The 18,820-nt window shown below is 41.0% G+C and overlaps 1 protein-coding gene across 14 annotated transcripts in view; it reads right to left on the bottom strand.

Annotated features, from left to right (window-relative positions):
- MTA1 (metastasis associated 1) overlaps window positions 1-18,820 on the bottom strand; it is a 290,526-nt gene that overhangs the window by 58,163 nt on the left and 213,543 nt on the right. For 2 of the 14 annotated variants that reach the window (XM_040333272.1, XM_040333273.1), the window contains exon 18: window positions 10,480-10,514. The exons of 11 other annotated variants lie outside the window; for them this stretch is intronic. In XM_040333272.1, coding sequence (XP_040189206.1) covers window positions 10,495-10,514 — 20 coding nt within the window. In that variant the 3' untranslated portion in view covers window positions 10,480-10,494. Of the gene's footprint in view, window positions 1-10,450; window positions 10,515-18,820 lie in introns of those variants that run through there. One more of the 14 variants, XM_040333269.1, reaches the window with a different exon arrangement.

Raw genomic sequence — 18,820 nt, 5'->3', positions numbered from 1 at the left:
ACACTGCAGATACATGTGCCTAGGTCAGATTTCAAGAATCGGGTTTACATCTACTTTGATCAAAATTTGTCATATACTAAAAGATAGAGTCTCATGTTGACAATATAGAAAATAATTCTGTTGCGCCAGACTCTTTGGTACAGTTGAATTTAGATTTATCCTATGTGTGTTTGGATTTTTAACCACTTAAGACCCGGACCATTATGCAGGTTAAGGACCTTGCCCCTTTTTGCGATCCGGCACTGCGTCGCTTTAACTGACAATTGCGTGGTCGTGCGACGTGGCTCCCAAACAAAATTGACGTCCTTTTTTCCCCACAAATAGAGCTTTCTTTTGGTGGTATTTGATCACCTCTGCGGTTTTTATTTTTTGCACTATAAACACAAATAGAGCGTCAATTTGGAAAAAAAATCAATATTTTTTATTTTTAGCTATAATAAATATCCCCCAAAAATATATAAATTAAAAAAAAATCCTCAGTTTAGGCCGATATAAGCGTTTATCAATTGGTTTGCTCAAAATTTATAGCGTTTACAAAATAGGGGATAGTTTTATGGCATTTTTATTAATAATTTTTTTTTTTACTACTAATGGCGGCAATCAGCAATTTTTTTCGTGACTGCGACATTATGGCGGACACATCGGACAATTGTGACACATTTTTGGGACCATTGTCATTTTCACAGCGAAAAGTGCTATAAAAATGCACTGATTACTGTGAAAATGACAATTGCGCACGCTCACGACCCCACGGCTGGGTCTTAAAGAGACACGTACAGGTATGTGCTTGTGCCCAGCCGTGCCATTCTGCCAACTTATATCGGCGTGAAAGGGGTCCTTAAGTGGTTAAAGATACTCCTACTGTTTTGTATTTTTTTTTGTATTTTTATTTTTTTTCCTGGCCTGGACGATTTCTGCTGACAGGGGAAAAATCATTGTAAGTTTGGGGGGTTCCAAGCAGAATTGTCCATTTCCTTTGGTTGTGCTGAGACTAGAAACGTCTGATAATGGTTTCCTGTTTGAACAGCATATGATCTCACTTGGTGGAGTATTGTCATGCTCAAAGGGTAGCGCCGTAGATGGAATATCAACTGTAGATAGTTGATATTCATCTTTCAAGTTATGTAAAGGGTTGTAAAAGTCTGTGCCTCCCCAAGGTAAACCAGTAAATATTCTGGCAAACGTGTACCTCAGTGTTTCAGAAAATGACACCTTCACATGTGCGTAAAGTAGATATTATCTGTTCCAAGATGGGAACTTAAAAAGGGTGATCGATAATTCCTCATGGTTTCTTAATGCAAACGTTTTTGGTTTGTAAAAGCAATGAGCCCTTGCAATTGCAATAATGTTGATATCATTTTCCAATAAGAAGTTTATACATTTGATCTAATTTTTTTTCCAATAATTTTTATTGAAAGTTTTTTTTGCTTTATAGACATACAGCTGGTAACAAAACACAACAGACAAACAAAAAAAGAAGAAAAAAGGGAACAAAAAAAGTGTTGTACAGCTGCAATTTGGAGACGGTCTTATTATTTACTTCTGTATGATGTACAGACATCATACAGAAGTAAAAAATAAGACAGCCTCCAAATTTTAGAGAGAACTCCAATTAGTGATATGTGGATATAACCTCTAGCGATGGATGCTGAGACTCTAACATATTATCGTGAGGAAGTTGTACGAGCGTTATAGTATAGCAATTAGTGTATTTAAACCCATGCACATCAAGACAATTGTCTGTCTTATGTATAAAAGAGACCACGAATATGTATACACCGACTAATAAGACTTATGCAAAGCTTACCAAGCTAGAAATCATACTTTACTGCCGTATTTTGTCCCTCGCTCAACCAATTAGCACTTGAGTATTCTATAAGACACTAATGAGAAGGGGGTTAAGCCAGGAACTGCTAAGCATGGTTCCCAAATTTCATAAATGGCATTCGCTGTGCCTCTATTCTGATACACTTCTTGTTATTTCAATATTATTATATTATACAGGATTTATATAGCACCAACAGTTTGCGCAGCGCTTTACAACAGTAGGGCATACAGTACAATTACAATTACACTTCAATGCAATTGTTTTGTGCGCTATAATCAGAGGACCCTGCTTGTTAGAGCTTACAGTCTAGGAGGGAGGGTCAAGTCATACACAAGGGTAATAACTGTGGGGCATGAGCCGATAGAAGAAAATAAAAAAACAGTTGTTAGGTGGAGGTAGGGTAGGCCTCTCCGAAGAGAAAAGTTTTCAGGGATCGCCTAAAAGTAGATAGATTTGGAGATAGTCTGACAGATTGGGGTAGGGTATTTCAGAGGATGGGAGAGATTCGGGAGAATTCATGGAGGCGAATATGGGAGGACGTGATGAGGGAGCTAGATAGCAGAAGGTCTTGGGAGGAAAGAAGAGGATGATTAGGTTGGCATTTTGAGACTAGACTAGTGATGTAGCTGGGGCAGAGTTGTGGATGGCTTTGTAACTTATTGTTAGTATTTTGAATTTAATTAGTTGGGTGAGTGGCAGTATTAAAGCATCTTTAACTTGAAGAAGTCACAATTCCTCATGTGTAGGGGGCTTGAAAGACAGCCACTTGAATGCAATTGTTTTGCACGCTATAAATAACAGCCTATTAATAGGTGTTATAATATCAGGTGTAAATATTTCTTCATCAAGATAAGCCAAGAGGCATATTTTAGGGTCTAAATCTATTTGGGTTTGATAGGCAAGGTTAATAGTATTCACTAAATTGCACCAATACCTAAACAGTTTAGGGCATTTCCATAACACCTGGAGTAAGTTTTCAGGAGACCCTGAACACCATGGACATTCAGATAAGTCTCGCTGGCCACATTGAAACAACTTAAGTGTGGTTCTATATGTTTTATGGATTATAAACAATTGGGATAAACGTTGCTGCGGCGATACTGACACAGAAGGCACCTGCTCCAAAATATTCTGCCAAATTTCATCAGATATATCTCCCAGGCCCTTTCCCAACCTCTTCTACCCAGACAAGTAACCGCCCATTGATACTGTCCCTTTAAGTAACTATAAATGGAAGATAGAAGGCCCTTTTTATCAGATGACCTTGCGATAGAATGGGCCTTGTGACATGGAGTGTACCTCTGGTGTGACATGTTTTTTAATTGAGCCTGAAGGGTGTGGCATAATTGTAGATATTTAAAAAATCTACGAGATGGTAGTGGGTAAGATGTTTGCAGATCCTGGAATGTTTATGAGTATACAGCTGGGCAACATATTGAATCTACAATGTATGCCAGTACTCAAACCACTCTAGCTTGTGTATTTCCTCATAATTCTCATTCCACCAAAGCGGTGTATATATCGAGATTCCCGTATATTGCTGGATTCTTTCCATTTCCTGCCATACCTTATACATAAGTAAAAGGGTAGGCTACTAGAGGCAAGTGCAAAAGAACCTGACTCCAATACTGTAGAGCTAAGAGATGGTAACTGGAAGATCTGCCTAGCAATACCGACTGTACATGGTCTGACCAATTTTCTGCCCCCATCTAGCAAACTGCTGAGGTTGGGCTACTAGAAATATAGTCTTGAATGAGGCACTGCCAGACCCCCACATCTTTAGGTAACTGAAGTGTCGATAACTTAATCCTAGGGTTTTGGTCTCTCCATAAAAGTATGCAAGATAATGAATCTATTTTTTAAACCACTTAAGGGATATCCACACTGGTGAATTGTGAAAAACAAAGTAATTGAGGATCCCAATCATAGAGTGGGGGGGGGGGGGGGGGCTCCTCCAATGGGAATAAAATGGACTTGTCCCAGTTTATAGCAAATCCCGAAAAGGAACAAAATGTTCCTATCAGGGTCATATTGGATATCAATGAGCTGCCCGCATCCCCAAAGAACAACAAAGCGTCATCCGCATATAGTGATATTTTTTCTTCCCTGTCTCCAATTCAGAACCCTCTTTGCTATTACCAGTGGTTCAATAGCTAATGTGAATAGCAGAGGGGATAAAGGGCACCTGAGTTTTTCCATTTTGAGAGGCACTAAAAAGGGGGAAAAACTCAGACACTGATCCATTAATTTGCATATAAGCTTGCGGAGCAGAGAATAGGAGTTTAATGCACCTTATAAATCAATAACCAAGGACAAATAGTGCCAAGGATACATCCACTCGACGCTGCCTGATGCCGTGTACACACCATCACTTTATGTGATGAAAAAAAACGAAGTTTTTAAAAACGTCACTTTAAATGACCGTGTGTGGGGGAAAACGTTGTTTTATGTCTTGTAAAAAACGACAAAAAAAAATTGAAGCATGCTTCAATTTTATGTGTCGTTTTTTACTTCACAGAAATTAACCGTGTGTAGCAAAAAACGACGTTTAAAACGACATTTTTACACCCGCGCATGCCCAGAAGCTAGTTATGAAGCGAGCTTCAATGGAAAAACGTGGTGAACGTATCCTCGCTTTGCTAGAGCATTGTGAAAAAACAATGGTGTGTAGGCAACTTCGTCTTTGAAAACTGAAGTTTCAAAAACGTCGTTTTTTACTTCACAGAAAATTTCGTTTTTTTTCATCACATATGATGGTGTGTATGCGGCATAAGGCTTGGGCCGCATCGAGAGACAAAAAATAGCCCTGTTGCCCATATTATCGGAAGGCAGTTGTAAGTTAAAGAAAAGTCTCCTCAAGTTCACTGCTGTGTACCTAGCTGGAATAAAGCCCAATTGATAGGAATGTATTTTCTGCACAACATTGCTTAGTCTGGTGGCCAGGACTCTAGCTAAAAGCTTGATATCAGAATTCAATAGTGAAATCGGACAATAAGACTTCGGGTGTAAGTGGCCATTACCAGGCTTGGGAAAAACTATTATGCAGGCATTATTAATAGATTCTGGGAGTTTACAGGAAGTGAATGCCTGATTTAGAGTCTTTAGCAGCTTCGGTAGTAAAATGTCTCCATAGTCTTTGTATATCCCCGGTGGTAATCCTCTGGGCTTTGCCACTGGGGAAGTCTGATACTGCCTGAATTAATTCATCTAGCGTTAAAGGGGCATTAAGACTTTTACGACTGCTAGGCGAGAGGGACGATACATTCAGTGGGGCTAGAAATTGCCTAAGTTGGGCCATCTGATAGTCCACCTTGCTCTGATACAGTTCTCCATAGAAAGAACAAAAGGAATGTAAAGTATCCTCCTGTTCATAGGAGATCACTCCTGCAGGTGTGAGGATAGAGGAAATAAAGTTAGTTTGCGTTTGTGAATTAGCAATAACCACAAGCATATGACCAGTTCTTTCCCCTTCTACAAAATATCTCCACCTGGTGAAAAATGCTGCTCAGTCGGCTTTAACCAAAGCCGTCATTTTATATAGTAATTGCACCAGATAGAGCAGTTAGAAGGAGTGGGGTTCTGAATAGATAGAATTTTTTGTTGTACCCCTGCTGCAAAAAAGGTCTCCCATTCCACACTGGATTTTTAGCATACACTAATAGCCTGTATCAACAATCCTCTCAGGAAGCTTTCATAGAGTCCCACATTACCTGTGGGGCGGGCAGCATACTGGTTATTGTATACAAAGTATTCAGTTAAGGCCAACGAATGGAGTCACCCTTCAGTAATACCTGCAACCAGAAGGCATTGACACGCCAATTAGGTTTAAGACGTGATAGATTTAAAGATGTTTAAGACGTGTTTTCATTTTGGCTAGGGACAGGAGGAATGGAAAGTGATCTGAAATACCTATTGGTAAATAATGTACATCAGAAATCAATGGGAGCACTGGGTCTGTGCCCAAAGTTAAAACAATCCTAGAGAGAGACTAATAAGTAGTGGAGCAGCAAGAGTAAGCATGGGACATAGGGTTACAGAGGGCTCGGCGGGTGACGGTCCATACTCGGGTCACACACATTAAAATTTTCCACTAACAATAGAGGTATACAAGGGTGGTCTGCCAGAAATGCTCCTATTCTTCACATCACCTCAGCATTATAAGGTGGGAGAATATATATGGAGCCGAGAACACGTGTGATAGAAAATGTAGCGCACACAAACAAGATATATCTACCCCAACTATCTATCAACGTATGTTTGCAGGAAAATTATATTTTAGAGGATATCAAGACACTGGTACCCCAAGCAAATGCAGAGTACACAGAGTGATATAGAGTAGCATAAGCCCTATTTTACAGTAAGGAAACAGTGTCCTGGGTAAGATGAGTTTCCTGCAAACAAACTATTGATGCAGCTTGCTGCTTCAGAGTAGTAAAAATAGCAATTTTTTTAATTGGCTCCTTAAGATCTCTCACATTCCAGGACAGTAGCACAAGGTCAGAAGCCATCTTTAGTCAGAGATAGTAATAAGGCAGCTAGACAGGTAAACACATTTTCATAGGTCAACCCAAAAGGGTGTTTTGGTGCCTTTAGTACCAGAGAGCAAACAGTTCCGAACAACAGATATAGCCGCTATATGTATATGTGAAATGTTCTGCATATCAAAAGGTGTCTAAAAGCCATTGCGCAATAAATTCAGTGGGTTTTTTCTCCCCTATTCGCTCCGGGAGGCCTAGTAGTGGCACGCGGTTTTTGTGGAGCCTATTTTCAAGATCATCTATACGAATTGTGCGATGATTTCTGTGGAGCCCCACCACCTTAAGGTCAAGTTGCATAGGGGGCATTTCATCATCTATGTTGTGGACATGACCCTCCAGATCAGAGGTGCGCTCCCACACCTCTGCATATCATGGCGTATAATAGCAACCTCTTCACACAGATGTTGAAACTGGGTAGACAAATTAGACAGAGTGGTATTGCAGGACTGTACTGCCAGGAACACATCTTTCAGGCTCGGTTTTCCTGACAAAGCAGGCTGTTGGGGATCAGCCTTATCAGACCAGGCTCACTGCTCCTCCCCAGCCTCACTATCCAATTACTGTAATTTTTTTATGTCATTTTAATTGACAGTATATATCTGAATTTAGTTTTCTTACTATCAATAATTTTATCATCAACTGGGTGTACACTGGGTGTACAAAGAGCAACACGTCTCACATGAATTATAGATGAAATAAAAGAGTAGAAAACAGTGTTCTGGATCAAGGGAGTTTTCCTATAACATATTTGCCAATACTGGGTTTAAAGGAGTGGTATGACTTATATATACACAGGTAAAACTCAAAAAATTTGAATATCGTGCAAAAGCTAATTTCGAATGAAACTTAAAAGGTGAAACTAATATATGAGATAGACTCATTACATGCAAAGTAAGATAGTTCAAGCCGTGATTTGTCATAATTGTGATTATTATGGCTTACAGCCCATGAAAACCCCAAATCCACAATCTCAGAAAATTAGATTATTACATGCAATCAATAAAACAAGGATTGTACATAGAACAATATCAGACCTCTGAAAAGTATAAGCATGCATATGTACTCAGTACTTGGTTTGGGCCCCCTTTGCAGCAATTAATGCCTCAATGCAGCGTGTCATGGAAGCTATCAGCCTGTGGCGCTGCTGAGGTGTTATGGAAAACCAGGATGCTTCAATAGCGGCCTTCAGCTCTTCTGCATTGTTCGGTCTCAAGTCTCTTATCTTTCTCTTGGCAATGTCCCATAGATTCTCTATGGGGTCCAGGTCAGGCGAGTTTGCTGGCCAATCAATCCCACAGCCATTGAATCAGGTTTTGGTGCTTTTGGTAGTGTAAACAGGTGCTCCAAAATCTTCTGGTAGATGGCTGCGTTGACCCTGGACTTGAAGCACAAGTGGACCAACACCAGCAGATGACATTTCTCCCCAAATCAACACATTCTGTGGAAACTTCACACTGGGCTTCAAGCAGCTTGCAGTGTGTGCTTCTCCATTCTCTCTCCATACTGTGAATCCTTGGTTTCCAAATGAGATGCAAGATCAGCTCTCTTCAGAAAAGAGTACCACTGAGCAACAGACCAGGTCTGTTTTTCTTTAGCCCAGGTAAGACGCTTCTGTTTGTTGTTCAGGAGTGGCTTGACAAGAGGAATACGACATTTGAAGCCCATGTCCAGGATCCGTTTGTGTGCGGTGGCTCTTGATGCACTGACTCCAGCCTCAGTCCACTCCTTGTGAAAGTCCCCAACACTTTTCAATGGCCTTTTCCTGACAATCCTCTCCAGGCTGCAGTCATCCCTGCTGCTTGTGCACCTTTTTCTTCCACACTTTTTCTTCCACATAACTTTCTATTAATGTGCTTTGATACAGCACTTTGGGAACATTCAACTTCTTTTGCAATTACCTTTTGAGGCTTTGCCTCCCCATGGAGGGTGTCAATGATGGTTTTCTGCACAACGGTCAGGTCAGCGGTCTTTCCCATGATTGTGATTCCTACTGAACCAGACTGAGAGACCATTTAAAGGCTCAGGAACCCTTTTGCAGGTGTTATGGCTTAATTAGCTGATTAGAGTGGGACACTTTGGGGCAGATTATTGTAGATGTCTCGTAAATGTCGGCGGGTGTAACGTATCTCATTTACGTTACGCCGCCGCAAGTTTTACAGGCAAGTGCTTAATTCACAAAGCACTTGCGTGTAAAGTTGCGGCGGCGTAGCGTAAATCACCCGGCGCAAGCCCGCCTAATTCAAATTAGGCGGGTAGGGGGCGTGTAGTATTCAAATTAAGTGCGTTCCCGCGCCGAACGTACTGCGCACGCGCCGTCCGAAAAATATCCCAGGGTGCATTGCTCCAAATGACGTCGCAAGGACGTCATTGGTTTCGACGTGAACATAAATGGCGTCCAGCCCCATTCACGGACGACTTACGCAAACGACGTAAATTTATAAATTTCGACGCGGGAACGACGGCCATACTTCACATTGGTTGCCCCTCATATAGCAGGGGCAACTTTGCGCTGGAAAAACCTAACGTAAACGTCTTAAATTCACTGCGTCGGCCACGCGTACGTTCGGGAATTCGCGTATCTAGCTAATTTGCATACTCGACGGGGAAAGCGACGGAGGCGACACCTAGCGGACAAAAAAAAAAAATTGCCTTTAAGATCCGACAGCGTAAGAGCCTTATGCCTGTCGGATCTAATGGATATCTATGCGTAACTGATTCTAAGAATCAGTCGCATAGATACGACGGCCCAGATTAGGACTTACGACGGCGTACATGGCGTTGCGCCGTCGTAAGCCCTTTGAGAATCTGGGCCATTGAGTCTAGACTATTGCAAATTTTCGGAGATTGTGGATTTAGGGTTTTCATGACCTGTAAGCCATAATCATCACAATTATGACCAATCATTGCTTGAACTATCTTGCTTTGCATGTAATGAGTCTAATATATTAGTTTCACCTTTTAAGTTGCATTAGTGAAATAAATGAACTTTTGCACTATATTCAAATATTTCGAGTTTCAGCTGTATTGAGCCCAAGGGTCCCACATCTTCCCAAATTTTTTATCAGGAATTATGCTGGCTAGTTCTTCATGCAATATGATCCAAGAGATCTTATATTAGTCTGAGAGTGATAGTTTTTTTTTTTCCATGCTCTAGTTATAGAAGATTTAGCTGCAAGCAGCAGGTGTATATCTTTAATTGTTTTGATCAATAGTGTTTTTTGTATTTGTAGCCCTGTAACTTTCCCTATCAAAGCAAATGTACCTTTCCAAAATCATTATCTTAGCGCTTTCCCACCAGACATCAATCATCAAGCCCTGAAGATTACAAGGCCCTGAAGCACAAAAGGTGAGGTTCCCGGGCAGATTTCCGATTGTGTGTGTGTGTGTGGGGGGGGGGGGGGGGGGGGTCTGAACACCAACTCATTAAGACTGTTAGGTTGACCTCAGTAAGCAAATTGTTCAATATACTTTGAGATGCTAGTTTACATCTTTTGAGTCACTGTTGCCTTAGCATTAAGTTTCGTGTACTTTTGTTTTTCCGTTTTCTTTAGGTGCAGCTGTTCTCAAACAGTATTGTACCTCTTAACTATTGAGTGGTTTGTACCATCACTTTCAATGGAAGAAGAATCATCTATGCATTTTAGGGTAATACATATTTTAAGGTAATGTATAATCATATCAATTACCTTTTCATATATTAGCATGAGAAAAACAATCTTATTAATGTGTGTTATTATTCCAAAGTACTTATTCTTTGTATAGTTTGCAATTATAGATGTACAAGGGGACAACCATATTTGCTCATTACATTTATAGGCTCCATTTACTGCTTTCAAGTGCCAAACTACTTTTGAGCCTTACTGCTTCTTCTCACAATGCAAGACTGAGTTGACAAGCATACTAAAAACAAACTCAATATTTATTTAATATCATTCCTACTGCTGTTAAATTTATTTCCAATACACATATGAAAAAGATAAATGAGAGCTGTTTACCTGACAAAATATTTGTATTTCTGTCCATCCAGTTCCGAGATTTTACACAGCACTGCCACACAGCACAACCTTGTCTTTTAGGATAGGAGACCTGTTTTTCTCTGCTGTAGTTTTGGAAAACTTACAGACCTCCTCAGTGCCCCCAGCCTGTGACTGGAAAGTGAAAGGATAAACAGCAGACTGATTAGCTCAAATGTCTGCCACTATGTGCTTTTTACCTATCAGCATACTTCTTGCACTGCAGCACAACTGTTTGGCTCCTTGTGCTGCTTCTCCCTACCTCAGTTTTAGTTCCGCTGTACAGAGACTGCAACAGGTGGATACAAAATCAAATTCAGGTACTTAGAATGCTTGCATTATTAAAAACCCATTTAATAATGTATAAAAAGGGGGGGGGGGGGTTCGGCATGCTGTGAGATGGCCACTTGGCTCGGCATTCAGGGAGAAGACCGGGGCGATGTACAGCATAAGGGAGCCCAGAAAAGTGGCGATTTTAGCCCTCTGAGCTTTGGGCTACATCTAGGATCATTTTGAGTAAGTGAAAGGAGAGGGAAGCCAGGTTGGATGACCGACTTCTTCCCTCAGCTGTTCCGTTCAGGCAGCCAAGATGGCGGCAACAGGTCTCCGTTCACATTACAGAGACATGTGCAGAACAAGGAGATGGCATGGCTGCAACTCGGAGAAAAGCAGCATATACCCATCTACAGTAGCAGTCCTAATTCCAGAGCCTCTTCTAGTGCCATAAGCCCTGATAAATCTAGACAGAAGATGTCCCCTGTTTATTGCACAAGCAGAGGTTGATTGTATCCGAATCACTGGATGATACCAGAGGACTACATGACTCTATCCTGGCATTTCCAACCAGTAAAAGATATGCCGGTATACCTTAGAAGCTCTATTGATAAGAGTATCTCATGTTGAAAAGTAAAATGGGAGAATTCCGCCCACCTTTAATGACCTTGTAGATGCTCACAATGACCGTGAGGATTACAAAAGTTGGATTAAATCAAAATTGTGGGAGACCTAATGGACCCCGCTAGAAGAAACATTAAAATACATGGCATCCCAGCGTCTGTCTGTAACCATAAACTTAAGGCTAACTTCACGCAGATTATGGAGGCAGCACTCCCAGATTCCCCTACAGAGGAACTTGTGATTGACCGCATCCATCGATTACCAAACCCCACACTTGCCTAGAGACACAATAGCAAGGATACATTTTTTCCACACTAAGGAAAAGGCTGTTGGCTCTGACTAGGAATCCAGATCGTACCCCAGAGTGCTTGCAGCGCTACACCTTAATCGACAATTTGTCGCAATATACACTGCAAATTAGGTAAAATCTCACCATAATCTCTCCGAAACCACAATATAACCTACAAGTGGAAGTACCTGGCTAAATTGTTGATTGATTGCGAGGGAGAGACATGTGTGGTATCTTCTGCTGAGGAGGGTGTCCGTATGCTGTCAAATTAATTTTTTTTTTGCCTTCAAATCAGATCTCCAGCTCCACAACCCAAGTGATAAGATGTTGAAGATGAAGGGCTCCTTTTCCAATAATCGAATATATATCTTTCAGCAGCTCCGGTTCCTGATATGATGCTTGCTAATAAGTATACTTTTCAATGTGTTCACCCCCCAGTTTAGCGGAATATCTATTGTATAAAATAGTACAGCGCTAATCATTGGTTTAGAAATTAGTGAATCTATGTTATCGCACTGTGCATAAAAAAAAATAAAAAATTAAAATTCTTAAAAAACAAAATGTGGATTTAGATATAAATGTCCAACAATCTTTTGTGCTGTCCCTTTAAGAACAAGTTTTTCATCTGTCCTGGTGAAATCACACAACCAAAAAAGATTTTCAAGCTGTATTATTATTATCTATTATTCTTTGTTTGCTGAAATATCCTCCAATTTCTAATACTTTTCACTGTGCCGTTATCACTGTTAATTGTGCCACCTTCACCAGATGTGCCCTCACCTTGTTAATATAGATATATAGCCTTGATACTTTCCTCTCAGGATTTGTTGATTTAACTGCAATTTTCAGCCATACAGCCAGTTCTAGCTGGAGTCGCATCACATCCACACCATTTTAGTGCAGAACCTCTTCTTTTCCACGCCTGAATCGCATCGCCTTAGGGTGCAAATCTGTGTGTTGCGATTCTGGCAGTTACGATTCGTTTTGCGATCTGTTTTGGGGTGTCATTACACAACTCTGACGCCTGCGGCAGGTCACGTGAATGCCGTGCCATTGCGATGCGTGAGACGCACAGGATCCGTTGCGTATACCGCGTCGCATAAGTGTAAACCAGGATATTTTAATTTTTTTTTCCATCTCTGTGCTCAGTTTGTAGAGCGTCTTGTCAGAGTTCTCCTTTAACCCCTTTATTTATATAGCAGAATCTTACAGGGTATTTCTCCCTTTTTCAATTTACAATTTTTTTGTATTTAGGAACCATATTGGCAAAGCTTTTGGGTCTTTTATGGGGGGGGGGGGGGGCGGGGTTAAGTATTTTATATCCTACATCTTAGCTACACTACCACATATATTCATATATTTGCACTTTACTTCGTCCACACACAGACTAAACTGGAGGCTGGTCAGTCAAGCAAATTGATTTTCTGTAGTTGCTTCCTAATGATATAATCTTCATGACCAGCATGATATGCTATCTCACACACCTGACACTTCATTACTCTTTTAGTGGTGGACCATGATGCATATAAACCGCCCCCCCCCCCCCAACAGAAAAATCCACCCCCATGAGTTAGCTCTAAGTGGGCAGAGTAAAACCCCCTCTGTCAGGCAACAAACTGAAATAGCAATAATAAAAAAAAGAAATAGCAGCGAGTATCAAAATGTATACAACTTGGGGATGGAATCCTCTACTCCCCAACCAACTCACGAAACAATAGCAAATTTCTTAGACTCAATCTTCCTGCCCAAAGTATCTAAAGATATCACAATGTTAAACAGCCCTTTCACCATCAAAGAAATGAATGACACTATTTGGGTGCTACCTCGAAAAACAAATCGCCGGGATCGGACGTTTTTTTGTTAAAATACTATAAAAATGCCTCTACTGTTACAACCATATTTGCAGAAGGTCTTTCAGAGTGCTGCATCATTGGTGGCTTTTCCCTCAGAGATGTTATCTGCAACAATTGTTACGCTTCCTAAACCAGGCAAGGAGCCTGACTCCCCCCAAAACCTCAGACCCATTTAGTTGCTGAATGTGGATGTCAAGAGCTACGTGAAAATCATGGCAAATAGGCTGGCATATCTCCTGCCCAAGCTAATTAGGCTTGATCAAATTGGTTTTATACCAGGGAGGCATTCTCCTGATGCCACCAGATGTATTCTGAATCTTTTATACCACATGGAAGTTTCAAAGATACCTTCTCACTTTAGATGCAGAGAAGGCCTTTGACCGCATTCATTGGGATTATCTGATGAAGGTACTAGATAAATTTGGTTTGCAGGGGGAAATTCACGCAGCCATTAACCCCTCAAATTCTAACATATTAGGTGTGAATTTACCTACGCAGGTAAGGAATGCCTTACAAAACTCTATCCCATTCCCCTGGACTCATGGTCCACTACAATACCTAGGAATAGCCCTTACCTCCCCTACTTCTTATCTGTACATGGCCAATTTTGTACCCCTGATAACTAAAATAGATGGCGAACTGAAAAGATTTGGAAAGTTTTCTCTCTCCTGGATGGGCAGATTGGCTGCCTATAAAATGTCTATTCTTCCACGGATTCCTTATTTCTTTAGAGCAGTGCTTATCTGTGAACAAAATTAGTTTTTTCAACTATGCAGTCCTCACTATTCAAATCCCTCTGGAAACATAAAAAATCCAGATGCCCCTTAAATATTCTGATAAAGCATAGGAGGGTTTGTGGCATGGGAGTCCCGGTTCTTAAGGATTACCGAGTGGCAGCCATCCTTGATCAAATCAAATTCTGTCTGTGCAGGCTTCACTGCTGGTTTCCCTTACCATGAATGGCAGTAGCAGAACCTGAGAGCCGATCAGAAAATCAGCTGGGGTGCCGACATTGTGGGATCCCTGGACAGGTAAGTGTCCCAATATTAAAAGACAGCATTTGTAGCTGCTGACTTATTTTTTCTGTGGGGGGGCGGGACCTTCTCTTTACCTTCTAAATTCAAGGGCATTTCACTAATTTATTCAAATCTCCAATCCAAGCTAATATTCACCAAAACCACTCCCTTACAAAAATGGGAAGCAGAATTGCAATTTTCTGCCACAGATGATCAATATAAACTAGCCATTGCCAATAATTACTCCGAATAACAATCTTTGTTGGAGAGGTTGTGGACAGGTGCAAACTTTGGTGCACATGCTGTAGGCATATTCACAGCTACTGGAATGCAGTCTACAGGTTAATTTCTGAAGCAACTGGGGTAATAAGTAAAGCTAATCCAGCCCAAGCATTGCTCAGTATCAGCATCAATAATTTCCTATTACCAACACAACCACTGTCACTCAATATCCTGTTTGTGGCCCGACTCCTGGTGAAAAACTGGAAGTCGAATGCGATCTCTACCATCTTTGATGTTAGTGCTCACCTAGACACAACCATGCAATTGATGGCATATAAAGATGGCAAACATAGAAAATGTTAATGCAGGTGGGCTCTGTGAAAACTATTCAGAAAAGGTTTACGATTGGTGGAGCATCACCTTCACCATTACTCTCGATTAGTTTATGTGATATTTACTTGCTCCTTTTTCTCTACTTTTTGTCCATTCTCTTGGACGTAGGTTGTCATTTTAAAATGTTCTTCGACTAATAATGGTTATTCACACTATTGCACAAAGATGGTGTATCACTTCTATCCCGGCTGACTGCTGTTACATTGCAATCGGTTTTTCAGATGGCAATATTTCACCTGTTGCTAACTTTAAAACCAATAAAAACTATTTGAAACAATGTATAAATATGAGCTGCATTTATTTGTATATTTTAGATCTGTCTGGAGTTCAGCTTTAAAGTGGCAATAAATGATAGGCTTTTTTTTTTAACCACCAATTAATTCTCTGCAGTAAGGTAAAACTCCTCAGTACCTGAACTACATACATATAATAGCTCATTGTCCAATTTCACAATTTCCAAAAGTCAGAGGCCTTATAACACACACTACTCTCCCTGAAAAACGGATGAAAATAATGTGTGCGTGATATTTTCATTTGGCTGTCTTCGAGGAGAGGGGGGTGGGGGGTACGAGCTCCGTCATATTACATAAAGCGAGGATCTCCTCTGTCTATCATAGGAGCCGGGACTTTGTATTAAAGGGGCCGCCGAGTAAACCGGAGATCCCCTCTCTGTGTAACCTGACGTGAGGCTGCAGATGGGCACTGATCAGGCTGCAATGGTAAGGCTGCAGATGGGCACTGATCAGGCTGCAATGGTGAGGCTCCAGATGAGCACTGATCAGGCTGCATTGATGGGCAATGGTGAGGCTGCAGATGGTCACTGATTAGACTGCATTGACTGGCAATAGTTAGGCTGCAGATGGGCACTGATCAGGCTGCACTGATCAGGCTGGAATGTATTACACAGCTACATACTTGGGGAAAAAAAACAATTGTACGGGCACAAAAAAAAACTGAAGCAATGGATAAACTTAGAACAAACCACTAACCCGACACATCTATCCTGGTGTTCCCAGGCCACAGCAAGTCTAAAATTACACTCTACTATCTCACTTTCCCTGAAATAGTAAGCTACACTAAGCATCACCCAGGTGCTGACATCACTATATCTAATCACAGTTAACCCACTATTCCAACCCAGAATCACAGATTTTTAATATCTACCACAAACTGGCTGCAGTTTTTGGTAATTGGCTTTTAGAGAATTCACTAACCACCATTTTTTATATTTATCCCCTGCCAGGATACAGTTCACGTCCACTAACACCTTTTGAAGCCACGTGCGATGGACAGGGCCCAATTGGACATACATTCTCATCCATATACACTCTACTCTATAGTCCAGAGGGCTCAGAACCTTTAGCGTTCTTACAGAAATTGCCAAAGGAATTACAGTTGATCTTTACAAAGGAACAAGAAAAGACAATTTCCTACTTTGCTAATAGAACTGCAGTTAACACCTTCTTTTATAGCTACAGGAAACAGAAAATAGGCCACTTTCACACTGAGGCCCTTTACAGGCACTATAGCGCTAAGAATAATGCCTGTAAAGTCTGAGGGCTTTCACACTGGAGCGGTGCGCTGGCAGGATGTTAAAAAAAGTCCTGCAAGCAGCATCTTTGAGGTGCTTAAAGAGTATACACCACTCATAAAGCGCCCCTGCCCATTGAAATCAATGGGCAGCTCCGCCGAAGCGCCTGCAAAGTGTTTTGGCAGCGGAGCTTTTTAACCCTTTTTCGGCCGCTAGCAGGGGGAAAAAGCACCGCTAAAACAATGGTAAAGTAGCGCTTTACCGCCGATGCCCCCACACCTCAGTGTGAAAGTGCTCATAAAGTTCCAACAAAATGGTACAAAGTCTAGAACACTGCATACTTTCCCTCCATCCCAGCCCATAATTGTTGGTGTTGTGGAAAGGGTGAGGGTACCTTCCTTCATATTTTTGGGCCTGTTCTAAGTTAGATGAGTTCTGGAAGACAGTGGAGGAAATAATCCAAAAATTTACCAAAAGCTATGTCCCACATGACTCACCTTCTTCCCAATCCACCATAACAATATGCCTAGAAAAACATGGAAATTCTCAAATTAGCACCCTGGTAAACTCTGTCAGATCTTCTATTCCAACAAATTGGCGTATGCAAGAACCCCTATCCTTGCAGCAGTGGTTAGTAATAGGGAGACCATATTTCTACTTTAAGTGCATAAAGTGTGTGTGAATGGGTCCTCACCTCATTACAATTTCTCTTGTGAAACCAATACAATATAACAAATTTAAGTCTAATTCCAGCGAATACTTTTAAAGCAGTTATGGAACATTTCTTTTTCCTTTTGGAACCTTCTGTCACTTTTGCTGGGCAAAGGAAAATGAACATAGTGATCTTACATAATTACAAAGAACAAAGTAGTGGTTCCTCCAACCCACTTCCTCATCCAAACAGAAATTATTTGCAAACTATATACAGCAATAGTATATGGACTATAAACAATAAATAAATACTTTACAAACAGCTTTATACTGTGATGTTTGTATGTTTTACAATTCTTCATTACAAAAGCAAGGTGTCACTCACAGATTTAAGTTGGGGTTTAAGAAAAAGTTTGAAATCATAAAAACATAAAAGTGTATACATTTGAATATTTGAAGTCCAACTCCTACTTTCCTGGCTAATATATACAACACGTGAAACCATTGCACTGCTCAGCTAAACCCATACTTCCTGTTGTGCTGATCTTTACACCTCTGGATTGGATTGCGCCCATCATCATCCACCCCTTCTTTCTAGCACCAGCCATCATGACAATGCCTCCTGTACTTCAGCCTTCAGAGCTGCAGCCATGACAGTGTCTACGCTGCAAATTCTTTAACAGCACACATGTCACAGTTACTGATGCTCCTGATTCTATCAACATTGTTTAGAATTGTAGACAAAGAGTAACAGTTAAAGCGGTAGTAAGCGCTGTAAATTAAAAAACAAAACTAAAAACGTCCTCCTCCAAATCAATGGCATAATGTGAAGTATGCACTGCATACTAGCACATAATGAAAGACTTACCTTAAAACGAAATCCACCATTGGTGCTTTCTCACCACTGACAGGGCTTCCATCTTTACCCTGTTCTCCTTGTTTGCGGACTCCAAGATGATGTCACTACCACACATGTTAGCCACGATCATGGCACAGGGCTCTGAATGGACGGTGTACACACTGGCCTGGCTGCAGAAAATATCTCCTAAATTGTGCACAGTTAGGAGATATTCCTTGTACATAAGTAAGCTTTATTACAAGTTTATCTGTAGGTACAAGTCACCAAGCAGTGTTTACTACCACTTTAAAAGCAGACTGACAGCCCAGGGATGAGTGTTTCGACCAGCAAAAAAAAAGAAAAAAACCTTGACCGATTCCCCCACCCACACATCGAGACGGATTGGGGAATCCTCCCATTGTGCTCTGATAGCAGAGAGACTTCCCCGCTATCAGAATGCACTGATCAGTGTTGCAGGCTATTGCCTGACTGAATGGGAAAAATCCAACAGGGCATCGGTAGAGAAGTTGATAGGTAGGTTGACTTCTGTACAGCCACAGTGTCCATATATAAATAAAAAGTAGGCTGGTCTCTGCTGAGCTGAACAAATATCGATTCATGTATGGATGGCTTTAGATAGTTTTATGTTTTTACATCATGTACAGACAACCCCAATCTCACATCTAGGGCCAACTGCCTGCATAACCCTTGCACTTGGTACTGGTCACTCACTGTAAGTACACAATTTGTG

This window comes from Rana temporaria, chromosome 13 (assembly GCF_905171775.1).
Source record: "Rana temporaria chromosome 13, aRanTem1.1, whole genome shotgun sequence".
NCBI lineage: Eukaryota > Metazoa > Chordata > Amphibia > Anura > Ranidae > Rana > Rana temporaria.
Note: the sequence above shows the minus strand (reverse complement) of the source record. Positions and strands in the feature narration are given on the sequence as shown.